The following is a 26,494-nucleotide window of genomic DNA, read 5'->3' as shown; positions in this document are numbered from 1 at the left end:
TATGAAAAAGTAGACCTTGCGTTTTCGTTTGTCCATTTGTTTCTTGGTGCTTTTACTACTAACCACATTATTATAAAATTTTAGAATATTTTAGCATTTTCATATAGTAATACAACACCAAAAATTTGATCATGTAACGTACGAATATATCTCATTTGAACTGTGTGAATTATGCCTATAGTCTAAAAGAATTAAGACTGCGTAACTTCGAGAGTTTCTGTCAATATTTCGAAAGATTTCGAACGTTCTGTTAACAAAACTCTGCGTAAAAGAAAATGATGTTTGATTAATTTTTTCTCCTCGAAAGTGGGTGTGTTACGGCAAAAAGCCTTTTTTACGTTGACATGTAAACAACAGTAAACAACGTAGAAAACGTACACGTAAATGTGTCAGAAATGTTGACATTTTGAGGTTATATTAACAAACTTAACCATAGAATTCTATAAACTTAACAGTTTGGTAAACTAAATCACTACAATATCCCCAACCAGTAGTTTAGATTTGTCTCAAAAATCCCTAAACCGAAATTTTTTAGTTTCATTTTTTTTTAAATCGAAATTTGAGACACAGGAAGAACAAATTCTACAATCTATCACCATGTCAAAATGATATGGTTGTGAGTAAACAATCACGTAAACCACCTCACGTAAAATACGCGTTAGACTCTCAGGAAAACGAGCCGAATTTATAAATTTATAAATATCAGATATAGACGAGCGCGACATTGCTGTATTTTTAAATTTTTAAAACAGTTAATGTGGTGAACCATTCTTGATTACAAGATAGATTAAACCTCTTGATTAAACCTTTAAACACATATAACGGCTCGAAACCAAGGTAAATTCATAGACCACAAGTAGAGGAGTATAATATTTCATAAATTTATAAAATGTTAATTGCGCAATAAATGAGCTCATGTCATCAAATTATCAGTAGGGATGATTACCCAAATTTTGGTTAGCGTTTTACCATCCACATGATACATAAAAAATTGGACAACAATCGGGCCAGTAGTTTCGGAGGTTATCTGCCTAATAAAAATCCGGATAGACGGCAGGCAGGCAAACACACAAACAAGCAGAAAGACAGAAAAAGGAGTTACACCGATAAAACTTGATAAGTTGCGGAAAAAACCTTTAATGCTAAACAGAGCATTATTATCTACGTGAAAAATTAAGAGTACCAAATACTAATTTCCAGACGTCTTGAATCTAAGAACGATGTTTCCAGTTAAAGGATCAAACTTGCGATCCTATGGATACCAGCACCAAGAAGCTGTAGTATACCACAACTGAAACCTTTAGTGGGGTCTGAAACCCACAAAGAATCGTAAAAAACGAAGGCGAGACCCGAGTGGAATATAAACATGAACAACTGAACTACTTCCCTCATAGATCAAGATTTTTAGTAAACCTGACCTGACCTGACCTGATCTGACTGGACCTGACCTGACCTGACCTAACCTGCCCTGACTTGACCTGACCTAACTTGACTCGACCCGGCCTTTCTATTAATTGACACAATAAGTGTGGCAGAACTAGATATGCCTGAAATATCCTCTTAGATAAGCTGGGTCTAGAAATACACGATCATTTGCAGATTATAGATTCTTTAGAACTCCCTCAGTTCTGCACCAAGGGGAAAGTAGAGTGGATTTGATCAAACCAATGGGATACATTAGATTGATATCTGCACCGAATTAGACTATGAGGCTCCAAATGATTTCTCTAAATGATGGTAAATTTTACCTTCTCCGACTTTTCCAAATCAAAGAGGACACACATAAGGTTAAAATTTGGCTTCACTGAGAAGAGGTCACTTGAAACACTTCACATTTAATGCGATAGAAGACGTAGCGCAGGCTACCAATAATAAAACATATTTTAAATTAGAAATTATTCTCCTGTTGTTCTTTTTCAGCAACACAGAGTCTTGTTAGTAAAATAACTGTTTCAAATTCGTACATTTATTAGGAATTTCGAATCGGATGTTACTCTTATCTCTATTTGATGCTCCCCGTCACCAATTTACCCGAGAAAATGAACGTCTCGGCTGACACTGCAGAAATAATCCCAGAAAACACCAATCCAGCCCTTCTTCCTCGCCCCACAAAAACACCCCGATGCATTCCTCAGCCCTGTCCGTACGTTCGACGCCGTTATAAACGAGCCGCTGAAAATTTAACGGCGTCGCCTAATCAGGACAATAGCGTCTGACGGTTATGTAATTCCGCGAATTTCCGTGTTGATAAAGCGCCATGCGCCTCATCTATATCTACGTTAGCACCGGGCCGGAGTTTGTCGTATCTCCGGACACGTGGATCCGGACGGAGCCTGCGCGAGTCGAGCGCGAGCGGGCGACCGGACTAAAATCAGATTCCGCGTGTCCTCCGGAGCGAGAGCTAGTGTCAGGTGATGCGCCCGGTCGCTCGTTGTCATGCCTTCCGCGCTACTCGTGTTGGTGGTGCTGATGGTCCCTTCGCCGCCGGTGCACGGTAAGTGTCTGCATGGTGCGGGCCGCCGCCGCCGCCCCCGGCACGAACCCAATTACCGCAATTACCCACTAAATCACTTCGTCTAGAAACAGATTAGTCGTTTGCGCGACCGCGGCGCTGCTTTATGTCTACTTGTTGGAAAGTTGGGCCGTCTTGGAAGTTGGGGAGACCGCGAGGAACATATTTCACGCAGCCACCGGGCGGAACCTGGGCGCTGAACCGGAGCGTGTAGAACTTCACGCCGACATGAGCGGCGGCCGAGCCCGGAGCCTGGCACGGAGCGGCCCGGAGCTCCGGAGGAATGCACCGGAGGAGCGCCGGGGGCTGTCACGACGGGGCGATCTTTGACGGAAATGGGACGAGTCGGGGGATTCCGGACCGCGGAATTACGGAAAGCGGGAAGTTTGGGTTTTGATTTTAATTTCTGATGACGATATTGATTGGGTAGGGGCCGTAAACACTTTTCCACATGGAGTGCACGCAAATTCCTATTGAGTAGTTTATTGACTAGGGAGAAAATCGGAACGCGAGTCAAAGTAGAATGATATCGTTTTATTGGGGAATGTTTCGTCGAAAAACGCACTTTTTCTTAGGTTGGGTTTAAGGACTTAACTTTGCGTATCAGAAAGACGCACTTCTAAACATATTCTAAGTCGCTTTTTGTTCGACAAAACGGATTTCTAGACAAGTTTTTAAGTGACGAAAGTTCGCTGGAAATATGAATAAAAATGTACAACTGTGACGACAAACTTTAAGTAACTATAAATCCTTGTGTATAAAATTTGTATAAGTATTTTCTGGAAAAACTAGATCTGTCTTCGCTGTAATAGGTAAGAATCTGCTCAAATTAATGGTCAATTTTGTTTTATGGCACTCGGCGTTCGACGTGGATTTATTTCATGGTCTTGAACTTATTTGTTTAGAATTTCCAATTACAGAGTACACGGGAAACACTGATTTTGATTTTAGATTTTCACGTCGATATTGATTCCGAGGGATTTGTAAACGTTCGTCTACACAGAGTACACGCGAATTCCTACAGAATAGTATTGACTAAGACTCCGATGTCACTCTATTTTGTGGTCGGCTCGGAATTTCCTGAATACCTAGTTCTAGAGTGATGGAATGCACACTTGATTCTAGATTCTGATATCGGTATTAATTTGATAGGGACTTAAATACATAGTTTAATTTAATCTTGGTGTAGTGGAAAATCTTTTGTCTGTGTTTTATGACATTATGTAAATATGCGCTTACGCACACTTCCATTATATTTGTAGTAAACGTAGCTGTAACTCCCATGTTAACCAGTTTAGAACTAATTAGCTGCCACAAGCTTTGGTCCCGAGGGACAGACGGGCGATCTTTGACGGTTTTATCCAAGATTCATTTCCGGCCAGCATGTCTCTTTGTGTCTCCACATGCACTTTAACGAGAAATTTTAAACGATTTTGACAGAAATATACTGACCTGACTGGGCATGAATCGAATAGAGTAAAATAGTGTCAGTTTTATTTAGTTTTGGCGTCTCACGGTTCTGACATCGCTTTAACTGTGGTTTTGAATTTATCCGGAATTTCCGACTTATAGAAGGATGGAACGCCAGACTTTGGTTTTAATTTTTGATGTCGATATTGATTCGGTGAGGTTTCTAAACACTCATCCGTGTGGAGAAGGCGTAAATTTTAGAAGATCATATTTACTCAATCAAGCTAAAAGACTTTGTTTTAGTGGAAGTAGATATATAATTTACACTTTACAATCACTGGCTGATGCGATATTTCGTGATCCGGCTCGAGAATTTCCGAAATACCTAACTGTCTAGTAGTAAACTCATTTGGTGATTTTATGCTTTGATATGGACATTAAGTCGGAAATAATTATAATTATTACGCAGTCGTTGTTGTCACTTCTTGAATGCTCTCATGAAATTTTTCTGCTACTTCCGGTGTGCCTCAATGATCTAACCGGGGTCCGCTTTTGTTCGTTTTATTCATGAATGATATAGCTGACAAAATCTGTTGTAAAACATTATTATTTGCGTATGACGTAGACTCTTCGTCGAAATAAAATCAATTGATAGTGTACCAAACTATTAGGTATCCCATTTACAATATTTACGTGACACTATAATTTAAAACGCTGTTGTTCGTCTTTTGAAGCTTAAGTGTTCGACTTTTTTTTCTTTCTTCCTTTTGTCACAGTATTTTTTAATTTTTAGTTTCTAGTCCTTAATTATATTGTTATTAATTTTATGGTGACCCGTGAGCTTTAATTCTATATATCAATCCAAAAAATATAGAAAAAAAAAATGTAAAAAATATGAGCTGTGTTTGTTTTTATGAGCTAACTTGTTTATTTATTGCAAAAAACAAACTATACAAAGTTAGTTTGACCTTTTCTCTTTAAAAATCACAAAAAGCTCGTCAGGCTAATGAACAATACGACAATTAATTTTTTCTTAACAATTGAAAATCATTATTTTACTATTGATTCATGCACAAGACGAACCATCGTTATTTCTTTTTATATTATTAAGTTGACGTGGTTCGAAGACAAATTAAAAGTATGCGATTTACGTTTCTTCAAGATCCAAAAAATGATTGAAATAGATATATTTAATATTTTTTATTTTACTTATTTACCCCAAATTTGAAAATTGAAAATCAAGATTTCTGAAAGAATGTTACGTAAATTTCCTAAGTTTCACATTACCAAGTCTAGTGTATTGCGTTGGAAACCGATTTTGGTTTAGATCTGATCTCGGTATTAATTTGATGGGATTTGTCAACATTGATCGACACAGATGTCCCGCAAATTCTAACAGAGTAGTGTTTGACTATTCTGGCTCAATCCAAAATAGATTTTGTTAAATTTCAGTTACGAAAACTGTCGAATTAAAATCAATTTACAAATTTGAACTTAATTTTAACTAAGCTTAACTCTAGTGTAAAAATTTTAACAGGAATTGGACACTTAGAGGGTACACAAGTCTGAATATTATTATCTGCGCAGGCCAATTAGCATTCCTGTGATGTCTAGCTGTTCCAAATACATCGCACAATGGTATTATCGGTACCAGTGAGTAGCTAATAAGATTAATTAATGATTTGGGTTTGGCCACGTCTGCTTTGTGACCAGCAATTAGTGACAGACCCTGCTGTTTACAGGTTATTATTATTGTTAAATTTTCTAAATATCTGTTACGTCCAACATTAACAAAAAGCGTTGTTAATAGTCAATAACCGTATTGGAAATTTCGTTATTCAATAATTTAGAAATGATAAATGAATTTTAGTTATTATTTTGAATATATTATCGGCTATGTCGAATGACCAGTAGTGAAAATTAATATAAAATTTGTTGAGTCAATGTTTTAATTCGACCGCAACATTCAATTTTATTTTATTTATTTTAATTCAAACCGGGACAGCGCAATGCCATATTTTTCATCGTGTTTGTTGCTTTCGTACAAATCTTAGTTTGTGTTTGCCAATAATATTGTGACGATAATCGTAAGGTAAACTTAAAACTTATGAAAAAAAATTTTCAAAAACTTTTGAAAAATTAGATATTAAGTGAGATGCGACGATAGTTAACAATATCCTTTTTAAAAACAGGAGTGATAATAGAATATTTCCACATGCCAGGAAATGATAAAGTTTTAATTATTAAGTTAAAGATAATAGATAACGGATAAGCAAAAACGGCCGCACAATCATTAAGTAAAAAACAAGGGATATTATCATAACCAAAAGTTAAGTTAGACTTAATTGTAATCTGATTTGTTAACTAAAGGCTAGATGTATGTTAGTATCCATGGACTCATCAACAAACTAATTAGAATTGACATTGGCAGAACGAGTGAACCCTGAACTAAAGTGGTCAACAAAAACATTAAGTATATTTTTTGGATTATCAACTATTCGATTAAGGTAACTCATCTGCAACTATTCCGGAATGTTCCTTTAAGTTGCTAATATGACTTCAGAATTTCCTAGGATTCTCTTTAATATTGGTTTCAAGATTCCCAAGATATTTCACTGCGATGTGCCAACTTGATTTTATTTTTTAATAAAGCGTCGTTTGAGAACTTGTTTGATCTACAGACCAGAGCGCACTCAGGCCAATATCGTCTCTAAGCGATTTATCTATAAACCGACTTTCGTTAGAGCTGATCTGATACACATCCACTACGAACTAATCCGTTTCGACTATCTGAACAAAGTTTTTGAACATTTTAACGATTTAATACATAATATTCCGGAATGAAAAGAATTACACTTCAAATTGTATTATCAAATGGTAAAAAGGTTTATGAAACCGTGTTGAGTTTTTAGCTTAGATGTCAAGATGTTTGGAAAAAAATCAACATTTTCCAATTTATACTTATTGAAAACATGTTAAATCGTTTGTCAAGATTTATCCGTTCATGCCCCACAGAAATTGATGATGTCATCTTACAATTTTGTTGAATAACTGTTATTTAAATGTTAAAAAGTAGTGGTTTATAAATACGCTACTGAGATTTTTCGGCTTTTCGATTTCTCGATTTTTCAACTTTAGATGTCTCAATTTTTCAATATTTCAATGCTGGGCTTTTAAAATTTTTACATTTCGATTTCCCGATTTTTTATTTTTCGATTTCTCAATTTTAATGTTTCGATGATACGATTTCTCAATTTTTGTTCTCTTCCATTTTACGATTTTTAAGTATTTTGATTTTTCAAGTTTCTAAATTTCCAGTTTTCCCATTTCTGAAGTAATCTTTCTTTTTGTTTTCCCATTTTCCGACTTCTTCAATTTTTCGATTTTTCAATTTTTTGATATTTCTTTCAGTTTTGGGATATTTCAATATTTCGATTTTTCGACTTTTCGATTTCTGGAGTCCTGGATTTTTTGATTTCTCGACTTTATACTTTTTGAATTTTAAGTTTTTCCTGAAACTTTAAATTTTTCAATTTTTTGACTGTTTTATACTTCGATTTATCAATTTTTTAACTTTTAGATGTTTTAATTTTTCAATTTTTAACATTACAAGTTTTTCGATTTCTCGTGTTTTCAGTTCCTCTTCTCATATTTCCAAACTTTAACATTTTCGATTTTCCAATTTTTCTTTTCTTTTTAGTTTTTCGATTATTCAATTTTTTAATTTCTCGATTTCATTTAATTCAGGTGTTTTGATGTTGTGATTGTTCACTTTCTCGATTCATCAATTTTTCAATTTTTAACTTTTCTTCTTGGCTTTCGACTCCTCAATTTCTCGATCCCCTGATTTTTCGATTTCTCGATGTCTCAGTTTTTGGATTACTCGGTTTTTCGATTTTTACTTTTAGGCTTTTCAATTTTTCGATTTTCCAATTATTCGATGTCTTGATTTTTCAGTTCTTCAGTTTTCCAATTTCTCAATTAATATATTTTTGGTTTTCCTATTTCGTGACTTCACAAAGTTTCGATTTTTCGACTTTGCTTCGTTATTTTCGATATCTCAATTTTCCAATTTTTTAATAGCTCAATTTTTTTGATATTTCTTTCAGTTTTGGGATTTTTCAATATTTCGATTTTTGGACTCCTGGATTTTTTGATTTGTCGATTTTTTACGGTTTGAATTTTCAATTTTTAGTAAAACTTTAAATTTTTCAATTTTTCGACTGTTTTACACTTCGATTTCTTAATTTTTCAACTTTTCAATGTTTTAATTTTTCAATTTTTAACATACAAGTTTTTCGATTTCTCGAGTTTTCAGTTCCTCTTTATTTCAATTTTTCAAATTTCCAAATTTATACATTTTCGATTTTCCAATTTTTCTTTTTTTTTTATTTCTCGAATCATCAATTTTTCAATTACATATTAACATCTCTTCTCGACTTTCGACTCAATGTCTCAGTTTTTAGATTTTTCGGTTTTTCGAAATTTGACATTGTTAAATTTTCAGCTTTCCGATTTCTCAATTAGGTAATCTACTTTTGATTTTCCTATTTCCTGACTTCACAAAGTTTGGATTTTTCGACTTTACTTTTTTGGTTTTTCGATTTCTCAATTTTCCAATTTTTTGATTTCTCAATTTTTTAATGCTTTCGACTTTTCGATTTTTATTTTTGGATTTTCAATTTTTCGTTTTTAAAACTTTAGATTTTTCAATTTTTCGACTGTTTTATACTTCGATTTCTCAATTTTTCAACTTTTCAATGTTTTAATTTTTCAATTTTTAACATACAAGTTTTTCGATTTCTCGAGTTTTCAGTTCCTCTTTATTTCAATTTTTCAAATTTTAAATTTATACATTTTCGATTTTCCAATTTTTCTTTTTTTTTATTTCTCGATTCATTATTTTTCAATTATTAACATTTCTTCTCGACTTTCGACTCGATGTCTCAGTTTTTGGATTTCTCGGTTTTTCGATATTTGACGTTGCTAAATTTTCAGCTTTCCGGTTTCTCAATTAATCCATTTTTGATTTTCCTATTTCCTGACTTCACAAAGTTTCGATTTTTCGACTTTGCTTTTTTGGTTTTTCGATTTCTCAATTTTCCAATTTTTTGATTTCTCAATTTTTGGATGTCTTCGACTTTTCGATTTTTCGATTTTTTATTTTTGGATTTTCACTTTTTCGTTTTTAAAACTTTAGATTTTTCAATTTTTCGAATGTTTTATACTTCGATTTCTCAATTTTTCAACTGAAGAGTTACAAAATTGAAGGAAACATGTATCCAAAAATTGGGAATTTAAAAAATTGAAATATTGAGAAATCGAAAAGTCAAAAAAATAAAGTCGAAAATCACAAACTTACAAAATCGAAAAATTGAAGAACTGAAGAACTGAAACATCGAAACTTTGAAAGTCGATAAATGGAAAAATATAAAAATATATTAATTGAGAAATCGGAGTACTGAAAATTCAGAAACGTCAAAATTTGAAAATTTAAAAAATACTGAAGAACTGAAAATCGAAAAAAATCGAAAAATCTAAAATTTAAAATATTGAAAATCCAAAATATATCGTAAAATTGAAAAACAGAGAATTCCAACCAACAATAAAACCAAAAAAATTTAAATTCGAAAATCTAAAAAATATCAGGAAGTCGAAACTCGAAAATTAAAAAAATTGGAAAATTGAAAAATCGGATAATTCAAAAGATCGAGAAATCGAGGAGTCGAAAAGTGGAGAAGTCGAAAAATCGAAAAATGGAGAAAATATTGAGAATAAAAAACCACCAAAATTGTGTAAAAATTAATACAAAATAGAATACAAAGCTTCTAAAACAGAAAAATAAGTGCACTTTTAAAAAAAAATCTATTGCATGATTACGGTTCCAGTACTATTGCTAATTTAGGACGTTTTGTTAGTATCAAACCCAATTGAAGAATTAATTCTGAGTTAAACAAAAAAAACAATTGCATGTCAAAATCGAGTGAAACATATGTTATTATTTATTAACCATTTCCCGCAGATTTTTCGATTTAGCTTCTTTAGTCTCAATTTTCCAATTTTTGCATTTCTCAATTTTTTTGGTATTTCTTGGAGTTTTGGGATTTTTCAATATTTCGATTTTTCGACTGTTCGTTTTTTGGACACCTGAATTTTTGATTTCTCGATTTTTTAGTTTTTGAATTTTCAGTTTTTCGTGAAACTTTAAATTTTTAAATTTTTCGACTGTTTTATACTTCGATTTCTCAATTTTTCAACTTTTAGATGTTTTAATTTTTCAATTTTTAACATTACAAGTTGTTCGATTTCTCGAGTTTTCAGTTCCTTTTTATTTCAACTTTTCAAATTTCCAAATTTTTACCACGTCGATTTTCCAATTTTTCTTTTTGATTTAATTTATCAATTTTACAATTTTTTGATTTCTCGATTTATCGAATTCAGATATTTCGATGTTTTGATTGTTCAATTTCTCGATTCATCAATTTTTCAATTTTTAACTTTTCTTCTCGGCTTTCGACTCGATGTCTCAGTTTTTGGATTTCTCTGTTTTTCGATTCTTTACTTCTGGGCATTTCAATTTTTCGATTTTCCAATTATTCCATTTTTTTTTCAGTTCTTCAGTATTTCTATTTTTCAATTTTTCAATTTTTGTCGTTGCTAAATTTTCAGTTTTCCGATTTCTCAATTAATCTACTCTTGATTTTCCTATTTCTTGACTTCATTCACAAAGTTTCGATTTTTCAGTGCTTCAATTCTTCGAATTTTCGACTTTGCTTTTTTCGATTTTCGATTTCTCAATTTTCCGATTTTTTAATTTCTCAATTTTTTGATGTCTTCGATTTTTGGATTTTTCGATTTCTTATTTTTGGTGTTTCAATTTTCCGTTTTTAAAAGTTTAGATTTTTCAATTTTTCGAATGTTTTATACTTCGATTTATCAATTTTTCAACTGAAAAAATTACAAAATTGAACGAAATGTGTATCCAAAAATTGGGAATTTGAAAAATTGAAAAATTAGGAAATCGAAAAGTCAAAAAAGTGAAGTCGAAAAATCAAAAATTTAAAAAATCGAAAAATTGAGAAACTGAAGAACTGAAAAATCGAAACTTTGAAAGTCGAGAAATGGAAAAATATTAAAATAGATTAATTGAGAAATCGGAAAACTGAAAATTCCGAAACGTCAAAATTTGAAAATTTTAAAAATACTGATGAACTGAAAAATCGAAAAAAATCGAAAATTCTAAAATTTAAGATATTTAAAAATCCAAAATATCCTAAAATTGAAAAACAAAGCATTCCAAACATCAACAAAATGAAAAAAAAATTAAATTCGAAAATCTAAAAAAAATCAAGAAATCGAAACTCGAAAATTAAAAAAATTGGAAAATTGAAAAATCAGATAATGGAGAAAATATTGAAAATAAAAAACCACCAAAATTGTGTAAAAATTAATACAAAATAGAATACAAAGCTTCTAAAACATAAAAATAAGTGCACTTTTTCAAAAAAAATCTATTGCATGATTACGGTTCCACTACTATTGCTAATTTAGGACGTTTTGTTAGTATCCAACCAAATTAAAGAATTAATTCTGAGTTATACAAAAAAAATAGTTGCATGTCAAAATCGAGTGAAACATATGTTATTATTTATTAACCATTTCCCGCAGATTTTTCGATTTTGCTTCTTTAGTGTCAATTTTCCAATTTTTTCATTTCACAATTTTTTTTATATTTCTTGGAGTTTTGGTATTTCTCAATATTTCGATTTTTCGACTTTTCGATTTTTGGACACCTGGATTTTTGATTTCTCGATTTTTTAGTTTTTGAATTCTCAGTTTTTCGTGAAACTTTAAATTTTTAAATTTGTCGACTGTTTTATACTTCGATTTCTCAATTTTTCAACTTTTAGATGTTTTAATTTTTCAATTTTTAACTTTACAAGTTTTTCGATTTCTCGACTTTTCAGTTCCTCTTTATTTCAATTTTTCAAATTTCCAAATTTTTACATTTTCGATTTTTAAATTTTTTTTGTTTATTTTTCGATTTTTCAATTTTTTGATTTCTCGATTTATCGAATTCACATGTTTCGCTGTTTGATTGTTCAATTTCTCCATCCATCAATTTTTCAATTTTTAACTTTTCTTCTCGACGTTCGACTCGATGTCTCGGGTTTTGTATTTCTCTGTTTTTCCATTTTTGACGTTGCTAAATTTTCAGTTTTCCGATTTCTCAATTAATCTATTTTTGATTTTCGACTTCATAAAGTTTCGATTTTTCGACTTTGCTTTTTTGGTTTTTCGATTTCTCAATTTTCCAGTTTTTTGATTTCTCAATTTTTGAATATCTTCGACGTTTCGATTTTTCGATTTTTTATTTTTGGATTTTTAGTTTTTCGTTTTTAAAAGTTTAGATTTTTCAATTTTTCGAATGTTTTATGCTTCGATTTATCAATTTTTCAACTGAAAAAATTACAAAATTGAACGAAATATGTATCCAAAAATTGGGAATTTGAAAAATTGAAAAATTAGGAAATCGAAAAGTCAAAAAAGTAAAGTCGAAAAATCAAAAACTTAAAAAATCGAAAAATTGAAAAACTGAAGAACTGAAAAATCGAAACTTTGAAAGTCGAAAAATGGAAAAATATAAAAATAGATCAATTGAGAAATCGGAAAACTGAAAATTCATTTTCCGCAGAAATTCTGAACGCTTAGAGTCGACATTGGCCTGAGTGCACTCCGGTCTGTGGATCAAACAAGTTCCCAGGCGAATAGTCTTAAAATTACGAATGTTATATTTAAATCTACTGGACCTAGGCAAGCGCCATAATTTGGACTTCAATTTAATTTTCTTTCCAATGAGCTTGTATATTTTAATTCCACTGTCGTCCATTATCGAACCTTTTTTATTCATCTATGTTCCCGGAAATCCTTGCTTGTGATAAAAATAAATATTAACCAATCATTTTAGATCCAGCAACGGAAATTGGCTCCGGTTCGATTTTAAGGAACACTCCGACCTCTAATTTATTAGATTTTTTACAAAAATCGACACTCTTTACAGTAGAAGGCGGCCCGCCCGACGCAGACTAACCATTTGGGCTTTGGCAATTCTTCGGGGCGTCTTTCATTTGGCGCCCGCGGTGACTGTTTGTTTTCGGCTTTGGCTGCCCTCCAGCAGATGAATTGTAGGCTGCTGCTGCTGCTGCGGCAATGCACCAAAGATCCATTAACCCACCGGAACGACGCCGCTAAAGTGCTCTTTTCCTTCTCTTTGCCCGAAGAGAATCTGCCTACAAAGAGGTGCTTACTCAAACTCCTCGGTAGGGCATAGTCAGCCTCGATTAGCTTCCGCAATTTTGCAGCTGAAATGACTGATTTCCGTAATGCCTACCCGAGCCGCTGAAAACTGGAAACAGTGTGTGTCTATTTGCTCCACCGGGATTATAAAGGGGGAAATGTTTCAACGTGGGTATGTGTGCGTCCAGTTGAAATAACAGCGATGCGGTTTTTTCCGGTGACGATTGAAAATAATTTTACTGAAAGTTCGGGACAGTTCTGGATAAAAACGCGTTTTGGTTGTGAGTCGTGAAGTTGCTGTGGACGTGTGTCGCTTGGTTTAACTAGTGATGGACGGTTTCACTAGCAAAAACTATGGAGTGATTCTTGATATCACAATAGTAAATAAACTCAATTTTTCTGACAAGATATCCATCGTTCGCTTTCGACGTTTCCGAAATCATAAATAAAAACACTGAGACACGAATATGTCAAGTTCAAACATAACACATCTGGAGCAGTTTTTTCTGCACAACGCAACGAAAGAAAAACTGGCGCCGTTTAAAAGATTCGCGTGTGACTCAGTTATAAACAATAAAGTATGTCAAGACTAGTTTGTTTAGTTTTGTTGAGAAGAAAATAATCGATAAATTTATAAACAACTACCGAGGACTAAAAATTTTGTTTGCCTTTTAAATTAATTAAATATTGATCACACATTTTAATTAAAATAAATTAAATCTCCAAACGTGATTTTAGCCAATTTCCTTTATCACCTACTATGGTCACGGTTGAACTGATACGCACCAACAATGGTAATATTTGATTTAAGATTTATCATTTAAAAATGGCACATAAATGGAAATCTCTACTTCGTACACGTCTAAAATGATTTAAAACTCCCTTGATTATTTAAAAATAATGCAAAAACATTGTTGGTTTTCATTTGTAAATTTCCCATTAGCTAGAAGTTGCTTCTGTCACTGGAAAGTTTAATCCGATTTATGAATTTTTAGTTCGAATATGAATAAATAAACAAATAAGTAGCCTTACGTGTAGGCTGCGGACTGTTCAAACATGAATCAATGCAATAAAATGTATCTAAATTATTTAAATTTTGAAAGTGCCTCCAAGCTGTATTGAATATAAATTACTTCAGAAATCGCTTATTGGTTATTGTTTTAGCTTGGGGTGACAAGAGAAGGATTAGTGATTTTTATATTTGTTGCTTTTTATCTCAAAATACTTCGTTAAATTTCCAATACTGTGAAAATCAAATTACATTTAAACTGACAACCTAGTTCAGAAGAGGGGTAATGTGTCAGGTTGATTTTCGAATTTTGTTATTTTTTGCAAGTGTCAGTGTCACCTGGACTGATACTGAAATACTGCACTGCTATTTTTGAGTGTTAACATTAACCGTGATTCGACATGAAAATAGATTCGTATTATTTCAGTTGATTTATTGTGAATAAATTATTTCGTTTTCTGGTTTCATTCGCCTATTATATTTATACTTTCTGTTACATAACGAATAAAAAATAAGACCTGCGGCTCCTTGTTTTTCAGCTCATTTTATAAATAATTTTGGCAAAATTTGTAGTTAACTTATGATAATATGATATAAATATTAACGAACTAACAGAGCCCTGGCATTTTAAATGCTCCCATTAGGTTTCCAAACTTGTTAAATAAAATTATAAAGAGATCGGTTTGTTTTACGTCAATTGGGGGCATATTTATGTTTTCCTGGATGATATTTATTTTTGAGAACATACTACAAAAACTTCTCGATCTATAAACAGAAGCAAAAAATCGTTTAAGTATTCGCATTTTTAAACTCTAATTTGTTTTTTTTGTAAGTAAATGTAAAATCTATAAAAAAAATCGATGTAATGACTTTCAATAATTAGAAATTCTGAGTAAGTTTTCAGATCAAAAATGATTTAGAAATAAAAGTGCAATTTGTAGTTAATAAAAGAATTTGGGATTATTTCAGTAAAAAATTTTACAAAAGAAATTTTGGGTTAACTCTAAATTTTGTATAGTAACTCAAATTTTGTAGAAAATATGAGCATATTTTGAGAAAATATGGTTATCTAGGGCGAAATTTAGCTACAAAAATTTGAAATTTCCTGATGCGAACTTCATGACCATGAAATTTCGAAGTAGCTAGTTTTAAGATCAGATGAAATTTCTGTGTAGTATGAACAAATTTTGAGATAATTGTAGAATGTTTCACTTAATTGGTGCGAAATTTAGTGTTATATAGTCAAAATGTTCAGGAAAGAAGTTTCAGTTTCGAAATAAAACTTGACATTTTGGGTAAACTTTCTTGAGGTAAAACTGAAGGCGAAATCTCAATTTAAAAGTCCAGTTTCGAGGAAACAAGGTGAAATTTCAATAAAAAATATTTTTCAGTATTCGATATTTTGGATTAGTTCGTTCAAAATTTCCCAGTAAGTAATAGAAATTTCGAATCTATTCAATTTTCTTGACGATTTAAATCAAAACTTAAGACAAAGTTTCAACGTAAAAGTTCATTTTCGAGGTAATAAGGCGAAATTTAATTAAAAAATGATTTCAAGTCTTCGCTATTTTGGATTAGTTCAATCAAAATTTCCTAGTAAGGAATCAAAACCGTTACAAATATGTAGAAATTTCGAATCAATTCAGCTGAATTAAAAATTTAGTCACGAAAAGTTGAAATTTCTCATAAGAACTTTATGAATATGAAATTTCCAAGTAGCTAATTAGACAAAAATTTCGAAATGAATTAATCGGAATTTTAATTTGATAGGTTGAAATTTTGTGTGATAAGACGAAATTCCCATGTAATATGAACAATTTTTAGGTAATTGTAGAATTTTTTAGTCAATTGGTGCCAAATTTAGTGTTATTTAGTCCAAATGTTCAACGAAGTAATTCCAGCTTTGAAATAAAAGTTGAAATTTTGAGTTAACTTCCTTGAAGTTTTAAATCAAAACTGAAGACGAAATTTCAACAAAAATTATTTTTCAGTATTCAATATTATGGATTAGTTCAGTCAAAATTTCCCAGTAAGTAATCAAAATTTTTACAACTAGAAATTTCGAATCCATTCTACTTTCTTGAAGATTTAAATCAAAACTTAAGACGTAATTTTAACATGAAAGTCTATTTTCGAGGGAATAAGTAGAAATTTTATTGAAACATAATTTCTAGTCTTTGATATTTTGGATCAGTTCAAACAAAATTTCCCAGTAAGGAATCAAAACGTTTACAACTATGTAGAAATTTCGAATCAATTCAGCTGAATTAAAAATTTAGCCACGAAAAGTTGAAATTTCTCATAAGAACTTTATGAACATGAAATTTCGAAGTAGCTAATTACACAAAAATTTCGAAATGAATAATGGGAATTTTTATTTGATGGCTTGAAATTTTGTGTGATAAGACGAAATTTCCATGTAACATGAAAAAATGTTGAGATTATTGTAGAATTTTTCAGTTAATGGGTGCGAAATTTAGTGTTATTTAGTCAAAATGTTCAACGAAGAAGTTCCAGCTTTGAAATGAAAGTTGAAATTTGAGTTATCTTCCTTGAAGTTTTAAATCATAACTGACGACGAAGTTTCAACATAAAATTCCAATTTCGAGGTAATAAGGTGAAATTTCAGTAAAACATATTTTCCAGTATTTGATATTTTGGATTAGTTGAGTCAAAATTTCCCAGTAAGGAATACAAATTTTTATAACTAGAAATTTCGAATCAATTCAACTGAGTCAAAATTTTCCTATGAAAAGTCGAAATTTTCTCATAAGAACTTTATGAACATGAAATTTCGAAGTAGCTAATTAGGCAAAAATGTGTAATTGATTTTATCGGAATTTTGATTTAACAACTTGAAACTTTGTGTGATAGAACGAAATTTCTGTATAATATGAACAGATTTTTAAATAATTGTGTAAATTTTCAGTTAATTGGTGCAAAATTTAATGTTATTTAGTCAAAATGTTTCAGTTTCGAAATAAAAGTTGACATTTTGAGTTAACTTCCTTGAAATTTTAAATCAAAACTGAAGACGAAATTTCAACACAAACATTCATTTTCGAGGTAATAAGGCGAAATTTCAATAAAAAATAATTTCTGGTATTCAATATTTTGGCTCAGTTTAGTCAAAATTTCCCCGTAGGCAGTAGGTAATCAAAATTTTTACAACTAGAAATATCGAATCTAAGTTCCACCTTCTTGAGGATTTAAATCAAAACTGGAGACAAAATTTCAACATAAAACTCCATTTTCGAGGTAAAAAGGTGAAATTTCATTAAAAAATAATTTCCAGCCTTCGATGTTTTGGATTAGTTCAATCAAAACTTCCTAGTAATCAAAATTTTTACAATTAGAAATTTCGAATCAGTTCAGCTGAACTAAAAATTTTGCCACGAAAAGTTGAAATTTCCTGATAAGAACTTTATGAACATGAAATTTCGTAGTAGTTAATTAGACAAAAATTTCGAAATGATTTAAACCGAATTTTGATTTAATAGCTTGAAATTTTGTATAAGACGAAGTTTCCATGTAATATGAAAAAATGTTGAGATAATTGTAGAATTTTTCAGTTAATGAGTGCGAAATTTAGTGTTATTTAGTCAAAATGTTCAACGCAGAAGTTTCGGCTTCGAAATAAAAGTTGAAATTTTGGGTTAACATCCTTGAAGTTTTAAATCAAAACTGGATACGAAATTTCAACATGAGAGTCCATTTTCGAGGGAACAAGGAGAAATTTTATTAAAAAATAATTTCCAGTCTTTGATATTTTGGATTAGTTCAGTCAAAATTTCCCAGTAAGGAATCAAAATTTTTTTCAACTAGAAATTTTAGAATCAATTCAAATGGATTGAAAATTTAGCCAAGAAAACTTGATATTTACTCATAAGAACATTATGAACAAGAAATTTCGAAGTAGCCGATTAGACAAAAATTTCGAAATAATTTAGTCGGAATTTTTATTTAATAACTTGAAACTTTGTGTGATAAAACGAAATTCCTGTGTAATATGTACAGATTCTGCAATAACTGTAGAATTTTTCAGTTAACTGGTGCGAAATTTAGTGTTATGTCGTCAAAATGTTGAGGATTTCAATACAAAAGTCCAATTTCGAAGTAATAAAAAATCCAGTGTTCGATATTTCGGATTAATTCAGTAAAAATTTCCCAGTAAGGAATACAAATTTTTACAACTAGAAATTTCGAATACATTCAACTGAATTAAAACTTTAGCCACGAGAAGTTAAAGTTTCCTGATAAGAACTTCATGAACATGAAATTTCGAATTCATTTAATCAAAATTTTGAATTTATAGCTTGAAACTTTGGGTCATAAGACGAAATTTCTGTGTAATATAAACGAATTTTGAGAGAATTGTAGAATTTTCCAGTTAATTGGTGCGAAATTTAGTGTTATGCAGTCAAAAGGTTCAGGGAAGAAGTTCCAGTTTCGAAATGAAAGTTGAAATTTAGAGTGAACTTTCAAGAATAAAAGTTCAGTTTGGAGGTAATCAGGTGAAATTTCAATCAAAAATAATTTCCAGTACCTGCTGAAATCAGTTTTATCTTAGCAGCTATTAACCCCGCACACCCACCCTCTCTTTTCTTAGAGGGTATGTTATTTGCCAAAATCAGTTTTATCTTGGTAGGCGCTAGCCCCGCCCACCCATCCTCTCTTTTCTTAGAGAGTATGTCATTTACCAAAATCGTCCTTATTTTACAGGTACTAACCCCACCTACCCGCCCTCTTTTTTCTTAGAGGGATCTCATTAGCCAAAATCAGTCTTATCTTAGCAGCTGCTAGTTAGCTAGGATAAGACTGATTTTGGCAAATGACATACCCTCTAAGAAAAGAGAGGGCGGGTGGGTGGGGCTAGTACCTGCTAGGATAAGACTGATTTTGGCAAATGAGAAATTTCGAAGCAGTTATTTCGACAAAAATTTCTAATTGATTTGATCGGAATTTAGATTTAAATGTTTCTGTTAATTGGTGCGAAATTTAGTGTTAATTAGTCAAAATCTTAAGGGAACAAGTCGCAGATTCGAAATAAAATTGGACATTTTGTGTTAACATTCTTGAAGTTTTAAATCAAAACTGAAGACGAAGTTTCAACATAAAAGTCCAATTTCGAGGTAATAATGTGAAATTTCAATAAAAAATATTTTCCATCATTCGATATTTTGGATTAGTTAGTCAAAATTTCCCAGTAAGGAATAAAAATTTTTTTCAACTAGAAATTTTAGAATCAATGCAACTGGATTGAAAATTTAGCCAAGAAAAATATTTACTCATAAGAACATTATGAACATGAAATTTCGAAGTAGCCGATTAGACAAAAATTTCGAAATAATTTAATCGGAATTTTGATTTCATAGCTTGAAACTTTGTGTGATAAAACGAAATTTCTGTGTAATATGAACAGATTCTGCAATAGCTGTAGAATTTTTCAGTTAATTGGTGCGAAATTTAGTGTTATTTAGTCAAAAGGTTCAGGATTTCAACACAAAAGTCCACACTCTAAAAAAAGAGAGGGTGGGTGGGCGGGGCTAGTGTCTGTTAAGATAAGACTGATTTTGGCAAATGAGAAATTTCGAAACAGTTATTTTGACAAAAAATTTCTAATTGGTTTGATCGGAGTTTCGATTTGATAACTTTAAACTTTGTGTGATAAGATGAAATTTCTTGTAAAATAAATATACATTGTTGTTCAATACAGTACAAACATTGTGTAACTTGTTATTCGTTTCTTGTCAATTATTTTACTTCCTGAACGTAAGCTAAGGACTTTTATATGGGTTAAACTTTTCCTTTGTTCATTATTGTTTGATTTTCTACTAACATTGTGATTCAGCGTTAATTGTTGCACTAACGTTTTGGGATTTGGACGTTCTTTAACACTTCCAATTCCATTAAATCTTCAGTAAAACCGTTTCCATACGTTCTAGCGACCCTGTATGCATCCAGGTAAAAACTTTTCCAGTGGATTCGGAAGTTATGAACTCGTTACGAATCAATATTGTTGTTATTACTAGGTTTTTATTATTTATTTAAATAATTAATATAGATCAAGGCCTAATCTAACTTAATTTAGCGCGATTTGTCAATTGACCTACTTAGTGATAATAGTGATAAATAATTGAATAAAAGGAAGACTAGTCATGATAAGGCGACAATAAAAATATCTGGGAGGTAACGACCGGCTAAAAAAATTAACGAGATCGTACAGGCTAGTACACTTTGCTTTATCGTGATTTCATTAAACTTGGCTTCACAATGCGAGGTTTGTCGTTGATTAATTTTGTCGTGCCGGTAAATTTATCCACTGCCAAATGCTACTTGAAATATTTATCAAGCTATGTAAAATATATTTTCTAGTTTAGTTGACACAATTCAAATTAATTGAGTCAGATAGTTGTAGAATTTTGTTTCAGATCAATAAAGTCCTCTTACTATTTGAAGATAATTGTAATTTTTTTATTGTGCAAGTCATTTTTCGTACAGAGTCATTATTATTATTTTGATTATAACTGTTAACAATAACTTTTTGGCAAATATTAAATAAAACACCATAGTAGAATTTAGAAGTTGGTTGTTATCCATCCGTTCCTCTGCCTGCATTTTAGCAGACATCCTCCTAAAACAGTGGCCTGTATAACTGCAAGGATTTCGATCCTCCAAGAAAAAACTTTTTAAATGTTTATTTGTAAAAATTTGAGACTTTAAAGTTCATTACATTGTCAAGCAGCGCTGAACACTTGTATTTATTTGGCTACGAGAAACAACTTACACATGCATTTTTTGCCGAAATCTGTTATGTCAACACATCCACATCATGTGATATTAATATTTCACCCGAAAACTGTTTTGTTTTACTGCCAACCCACACCACAACATCCTCGAAAAAACTGTGTCGATTCGACTCATATATACGAATCCGCCGAATGCAAATGATGGAATAGCCAGTTTAAGCCCTCTTGTTTTTATTGACCTACGTTGTTAAGCTAATTGCGGTACTCAAGCGCGGACATCCGAAAAATTTCAAGCCATGCTCGTGGCATCATTCGTCCGTTTTCAAGAACACCATTCAGTTGCATTTCAATTTGAATAACTACTGCTGTCAAAGTGACCGATTTATCCAGCCCACGCAGTAAATCTCATTAACAGTAATTTTGTGGTCCAGCAGAGTTGTTTTCAACTTCCACTGGTCGACGAAATTAATTTGGCGTGCAACCGTTCGACAACAACGAATCGCTGCGGAGATTAAAAAATAAAGTGTTGACATTGTTTGCTCGCGAGGAGAAGGCATCTGCTTTTCATAATTTTTCTTGGGTGTGAAGTGCTCCGGGATTGTTATTACCACTCCTACTCATTACGAAGTAATGATGTTAGATGAAGACGTAGCGCTGGTTGGAAATGATAGATGGCTGTAGGGTTCGATATACTTCAAGATGGTGGTGAGATACACATGCTCCTTTTAAGAGAGTGTTTTTCTTGTGCACAACTTTCACAGATGTGAGTGACGCTGTCGAAAGTGTACGATTGTTATAAAGTCGAGCGTGCTGAGTTCATGATTTATCACTACATTGCGTTATTTCAGGAGAATCAAATAACACAAGGAAGAAGGAGCGCTCTAGTAGTTCTTAGCTGATTTATTATTATTATTTTTTTTTTGTAAAAAATGTGAACATACTTCAAAATTGCAGGACTTAATATTAAAATGTGCAATAAATGCAAAAAATAGTTAAATATGCAGAATATACAAAAATATGCATTTTGCATATTATCCGAGCCTTAATTATCACTAGGCTTCGGATCTTAGCTTTTTTGCCTTTTATATCTACTTCAGGCATTGCAGCGAAAGTTATATATTTAACGCCCATTTATTACTACCTAAAATGCCTAATTTACCGTTAGAGACCTAAAGTGTTAATTAAACGACCTAATTGTAAATTTTAAAAGACTTAAAATAGGATTCCACGAGCAACGAAGCGGACGTGCTTGCACAATAGAGATTTTTAGTGCATTTTATTTAGATTATAGTCGGAAGGAGGTCAATTTTTGAAAAAGAATTTTATTTTAGAAGTTTATTGTTAGTGATACTGAGTGTCTTTGCGTGTTAGTGAGTATGCTGGGGCCGGTTTTGATTTTTGTGCATACAGTAAAGAATCCTCAAAATGCCTAAGGTAAAATCATCCATGAAAGATAAAATGAAATTATGGTTAGCGAATAAATTGGACACTAATTTTCAATTTCCTTCTTCAACCAAAGACAATGAGTTATTCTGCAAAGTGTGTGGAAGAGTTCTAAGTAAACACTTAAAATACTGAAGCTTGAATTATGTTCACATTTTTGTTTCCTAGTTTAAGTGCGAAAAAAAATCACACTTTGAACAACACTGCAGTGGCGATGCACATAAAAAGAACGAGAATAAATCCAGTAATTTCATTATACATTAGTTGCGACAATGATTTTACGCAATTTTGCACCGATTTATGTAGGGCATTTACCGCAGCAAATATTCCATGGAATAAAGTTAGTTGTAATGAGTTTAAAAATTGTATGCATAAATATACAGGAAGGCATTTACCCTCAGAAAGCACTCTGAGAAAAAATTATTTACCAAACTATTACGATGGTGAGCACTAGAATTTTTATTTAAAAACTCTTTAACATAAATTTTATAATTTACAGGTAATAAAACAAATTAGAAATACTATTGGCAATAATGATATATCGATTAGCGTCGATGAGACGACGGACAGATTAGGAAGATACATAGCCCATTTAGTAATTGGAAAGTTATCTTCTGAAGAAGCTGGTGGTCCATTTCTACTAGATTTGAAGCAGCTTGATAAAACTAATAGCAACACAATCTCGAGATTTATAAACGAATCATTGGGTATGCCATTGATAATTTTAAGCATTGAAATTATTATAATTTATTTAATTGTTAATTTGTGGCTTTATTGTGACGAAAAGAAACTGAACACAGAAAAGTTAAATGGTTTGTATCAGAAGGTGCTTCATACATGATTAAAACTGGTACTAATTTGAGGGTGTTTTATGAAAATATAACACACCTAACATGTATGGCACATGGGTTACATTTGGTGTCTGAAACAATTAGACTGAATTATCCAGATGTCAATGGGATAATTAGCAATGTTAAGAAAATTTTTTAAAAGCACCAATAAGAGTAGAGTTTTATAAAAACAGTTTACCAAATACACCTCTTCCACCTGAACCTGTGTTAACCAGGTGGGACACTTGGTTCAAGCAGCATTGTTTTATGCAAAATACTTTGATGTTTTAAAACAAGTCAGTAAATATATAATGGTTTTTTACTATCATTCTTATATTGAATATTTTTGGGTTGTAATCTCATTGGAAGCCACAGATGCACAAAGCATTAATAAAGTTCAAGAATTCCTGAATAAAGCAAACGTTAGAAATGAACTCTTGTACATTAAAACTCACTTTAAAATTATTGCTGATGCAATAGAACAATTAGAAACTATAGGTTTAAAATTAAACCAAAGTATGGAAATTGTGGAAAAGGTGTATACATCTTTAAAAAACACACCAGGAAAGGTGAAGCAAATGGCGTTCCAAAAATTATGTTCTCTATTAAAAAACAAACCAGGATACGATTTTCTATGTTCAGTAAATAACGTAATTTGCGGTAATGGAAATGCTACCAACAATACATACATAAATGAAAAGGTAGATTGTTCAATATTTAATTTTGCACCCATCACTTCTTGTGATGTGGAACGCACGTTTTCAAAACTTAAAAGTGTGTTAAGCGATCAAAGGTGTAAATTTACAATCGAAAATTCAGAGAAATATAGTGTTTGCTGTTGTAACTCATTTTAAATACCTGAATTATTTTATTTTTTGTTAAATGCGACTTGCTTTAATTTGATCGCCATTTTTTTGCGATAACTTAGAATTAGTGGACATAACTATAGATCGTTTGTTTATTTAATCATTTTTTTGTTTGTTACACAAAATATTTGTTTGTATAATGTTTTGTTTAATGTTTTTTTTAATATATATTTTTTTGATGTAGGTATGCTTTTTCGTTGAGCAAATATTTTTCCCTCCACAATATGTCGATGTGAATTGAAACGTACCTGCGGCTTCCCCCACTCCTCTTTTTGTAGGCCAGTGTCGAGTGCAAGATCGGGTCTGTCCTAAAATTGAACGTTCGCTCTGCTTTATAAATTATTATCATTTTGTAACTTTGGAGACTGTCTTGAAAAATAGTAAAAGTAATAATGTAAAATCTCGTTTCAGAAACTTTCGTGCTCACAAAATAAGTTGTTGTTTTTAGCACTTGTGTCGTAATGAACGGCTTTAATAAATTAGACGGAGTTTCTCCTGCAGTCGTTAATGAACGATTAATTTTGAAATAACGAACCTCTAGGCATTGAAAACTCTAGTGGCACAACAAGATATCAGCTGGTTGAAAAATGTATCAGTGAGAGTTGAAAGTGGTAGTGTACCATAAATACTAGTTTATCGATTTGAAGGAGTGATGGTTTCATTTAAAAATGTGTTAAAGGAAACAAGCAAGCATCTTCCGGCCATTTACCTTCAGTATCATTTAAACACACGCAAAACCTTCGTGATGGCCGGCGTGACGTCATCAAAAGAAGGGTCGAATTTGATGTAAGAGCGACCGGGTGCCCTTACACTAGCCCTAAATTCTAACGTATATTTTACACCACTGAATCGAATCGTTATACCGAATCTTAAAAAAATTGCTGTAGCATAGATATAGCGAAACCGTGTTTTTCATTACGCATCCAGTACGTGTTGAATTTTATATTATTGTGTCAACACAGGGTCACACTGCGGTCCCCTGTCATTTTACGTCCAAGTTTTATAATTCAGGTCGGGGATGCACAGGGTTAAAAGTATCACAGCGTGTAATGCGAAAGTTTTCACCTTAGCTGTGTTTTCGATTCGCTTTTTAAACGTCGGGGGAAATTTTGTTATTGCAGATAGGGATCACTAAACACTATTTAAATTAAGGTTTTGTTGACAAGAAAATTTGTTTGGCTTGGACGGAACGAAAAACAGGAAGTGGATTTCTCGGTTCTTGTAAATAACCTTCGCTTTATATTTTGTAACAAAACATTTGTTTTTATTTAATTGATTATTATTGAGCGAGGTGGTGTTCTGATGAAAAGGGAATGAAGGGAAAATGTCAGGGTTTCACCTGTGGCGTTAGCACCATCATGATTAGACTAATATACTTTTCAGTAATTTAAAATATTTTTGACTTTTTTTTGTTGGTCCTAGCGTATCCTTTTGATTTGCGAAGTAGTTTTGTAAATTAGAAAAACCACACCGGAAAAATTTCTAGTTACATTTTAAATGATTTCCCGTTTTCGGACTTACAATGAGAAAATAATACACGTCCACTTTTTTGAAGTGTTTTAGAATGCTTAAATATTACAATTGAAATTGGCAAAATATCATCTGCTTGTCTGGGTCATAATTTTGAAACATTTTCGGATTTTTTCCACAAATCTTTTTAAGTCACCCCTTGAAATGTTCAGCTACCCAGAAATAAGGGTACTGAAAAAATTGCCCGTTGAATTTAAAATTGCTGTTCTTATATCCATAATTTTCTAAAGTACATAGTACATCAAAGCGGGCAGTAATTTTTTTCTCAATTCTAGTGGTGAATTGTGAGTTTCTTTTTTGTAAATTGCTAGAAAACTTTGGAAGCAGGTGTTTTAATGTTTTAATTTCAACTAGAACCGGTGTTCGAATCTCGGTTGTGTTTTTGTTATTTTGACGGTCACCTCGGAGTGCTTTTTTGAAAAAAAGATGAAACACAGTGCCAGGTGCAGGATTTGAGCCTGCGCTCGTTACTTTTGTACTATCAGATTTGAAAGGTAGAGTTCAAACAGAAAATTTTGGTAATCAAGTTGATACATGAAAAACAGGGTTCATTTCCGTCTATCTGTCGTCTGTCTGCGTCTACCGTTTGCGTCTGTATTCATTTTTTTTTGTGTAACCATTTCCACCAAAAATGTAATAATTACAGAGCGAGTTTTAGCTCTCAAAAATAAAAATGGCCATTAAAACGGACCCTTAAAAGTATAACAAATGCCTCAAAATATTTGTCTCAAGTTATTTAGACAGAATTTCTTCCGCCGCGAAAGTATAGTTCTGCATAGTAAATGATATTCACATTTTGTAAAATAACATCCTCCTGCATGTGATTCATGGATCCGTATTGAATTTTA

At 31.8% G+C, this 26,494-nt stretch overlaps 1 protein-coding gene across 3 annotated transcripts in view; it reads left to right on the top strand.

Annotated features, from left to right (window-relative positions):
* The first annotated feature begins 2,338 nt into the window (after positions 1 to 2,338).
* Positions 2,339 to 26,494, top strand: part of LOC135128579 (neurotrimin-like) — a 190,917-nt gene continuing 166,761 nt past the window's right edge. Inside the window, exon 1 of one of the 3 annotated variants that reach the window (XM_064055470.1) lies at positions 2,339 to 2,494. In XM_064055470.1, the coding sequence (XP_063911540.1) occupies positions 2,437 to 2,494 (58 nt within the window). In that variant the 5' untranslated portion in view covers positions 2,339 to 2,436. The remainder of the gene's footprint in view (positions 2,495 to 26,494) is intronic. The other 2 variants (XM_064055469.1, XM_064055472.1) reach the window with 2 other exon arrangements.

This window comes from Zophobas morio, unplaced genomic scaffold, assembly GCF_036711695.1.
Source record: "Zophobas morio isolate AGI-343-1 ecotype UQ-CSIRO unplaced genomic scaffold, CSIRO_AGI_Zmor_V1 ptg000014l, whole genome shotgun sequence".
NCBI classification, from domain to species: domain Eukaryota; kingdom Metazoa; phylum Arthropoda; class Insecta; order Coleoptera; family Tenebrionidae; genus Zophobas; species Zophobas morio.
This window is presented reverse-complemented; position numbering and strand designations above follow the sequence as displayed.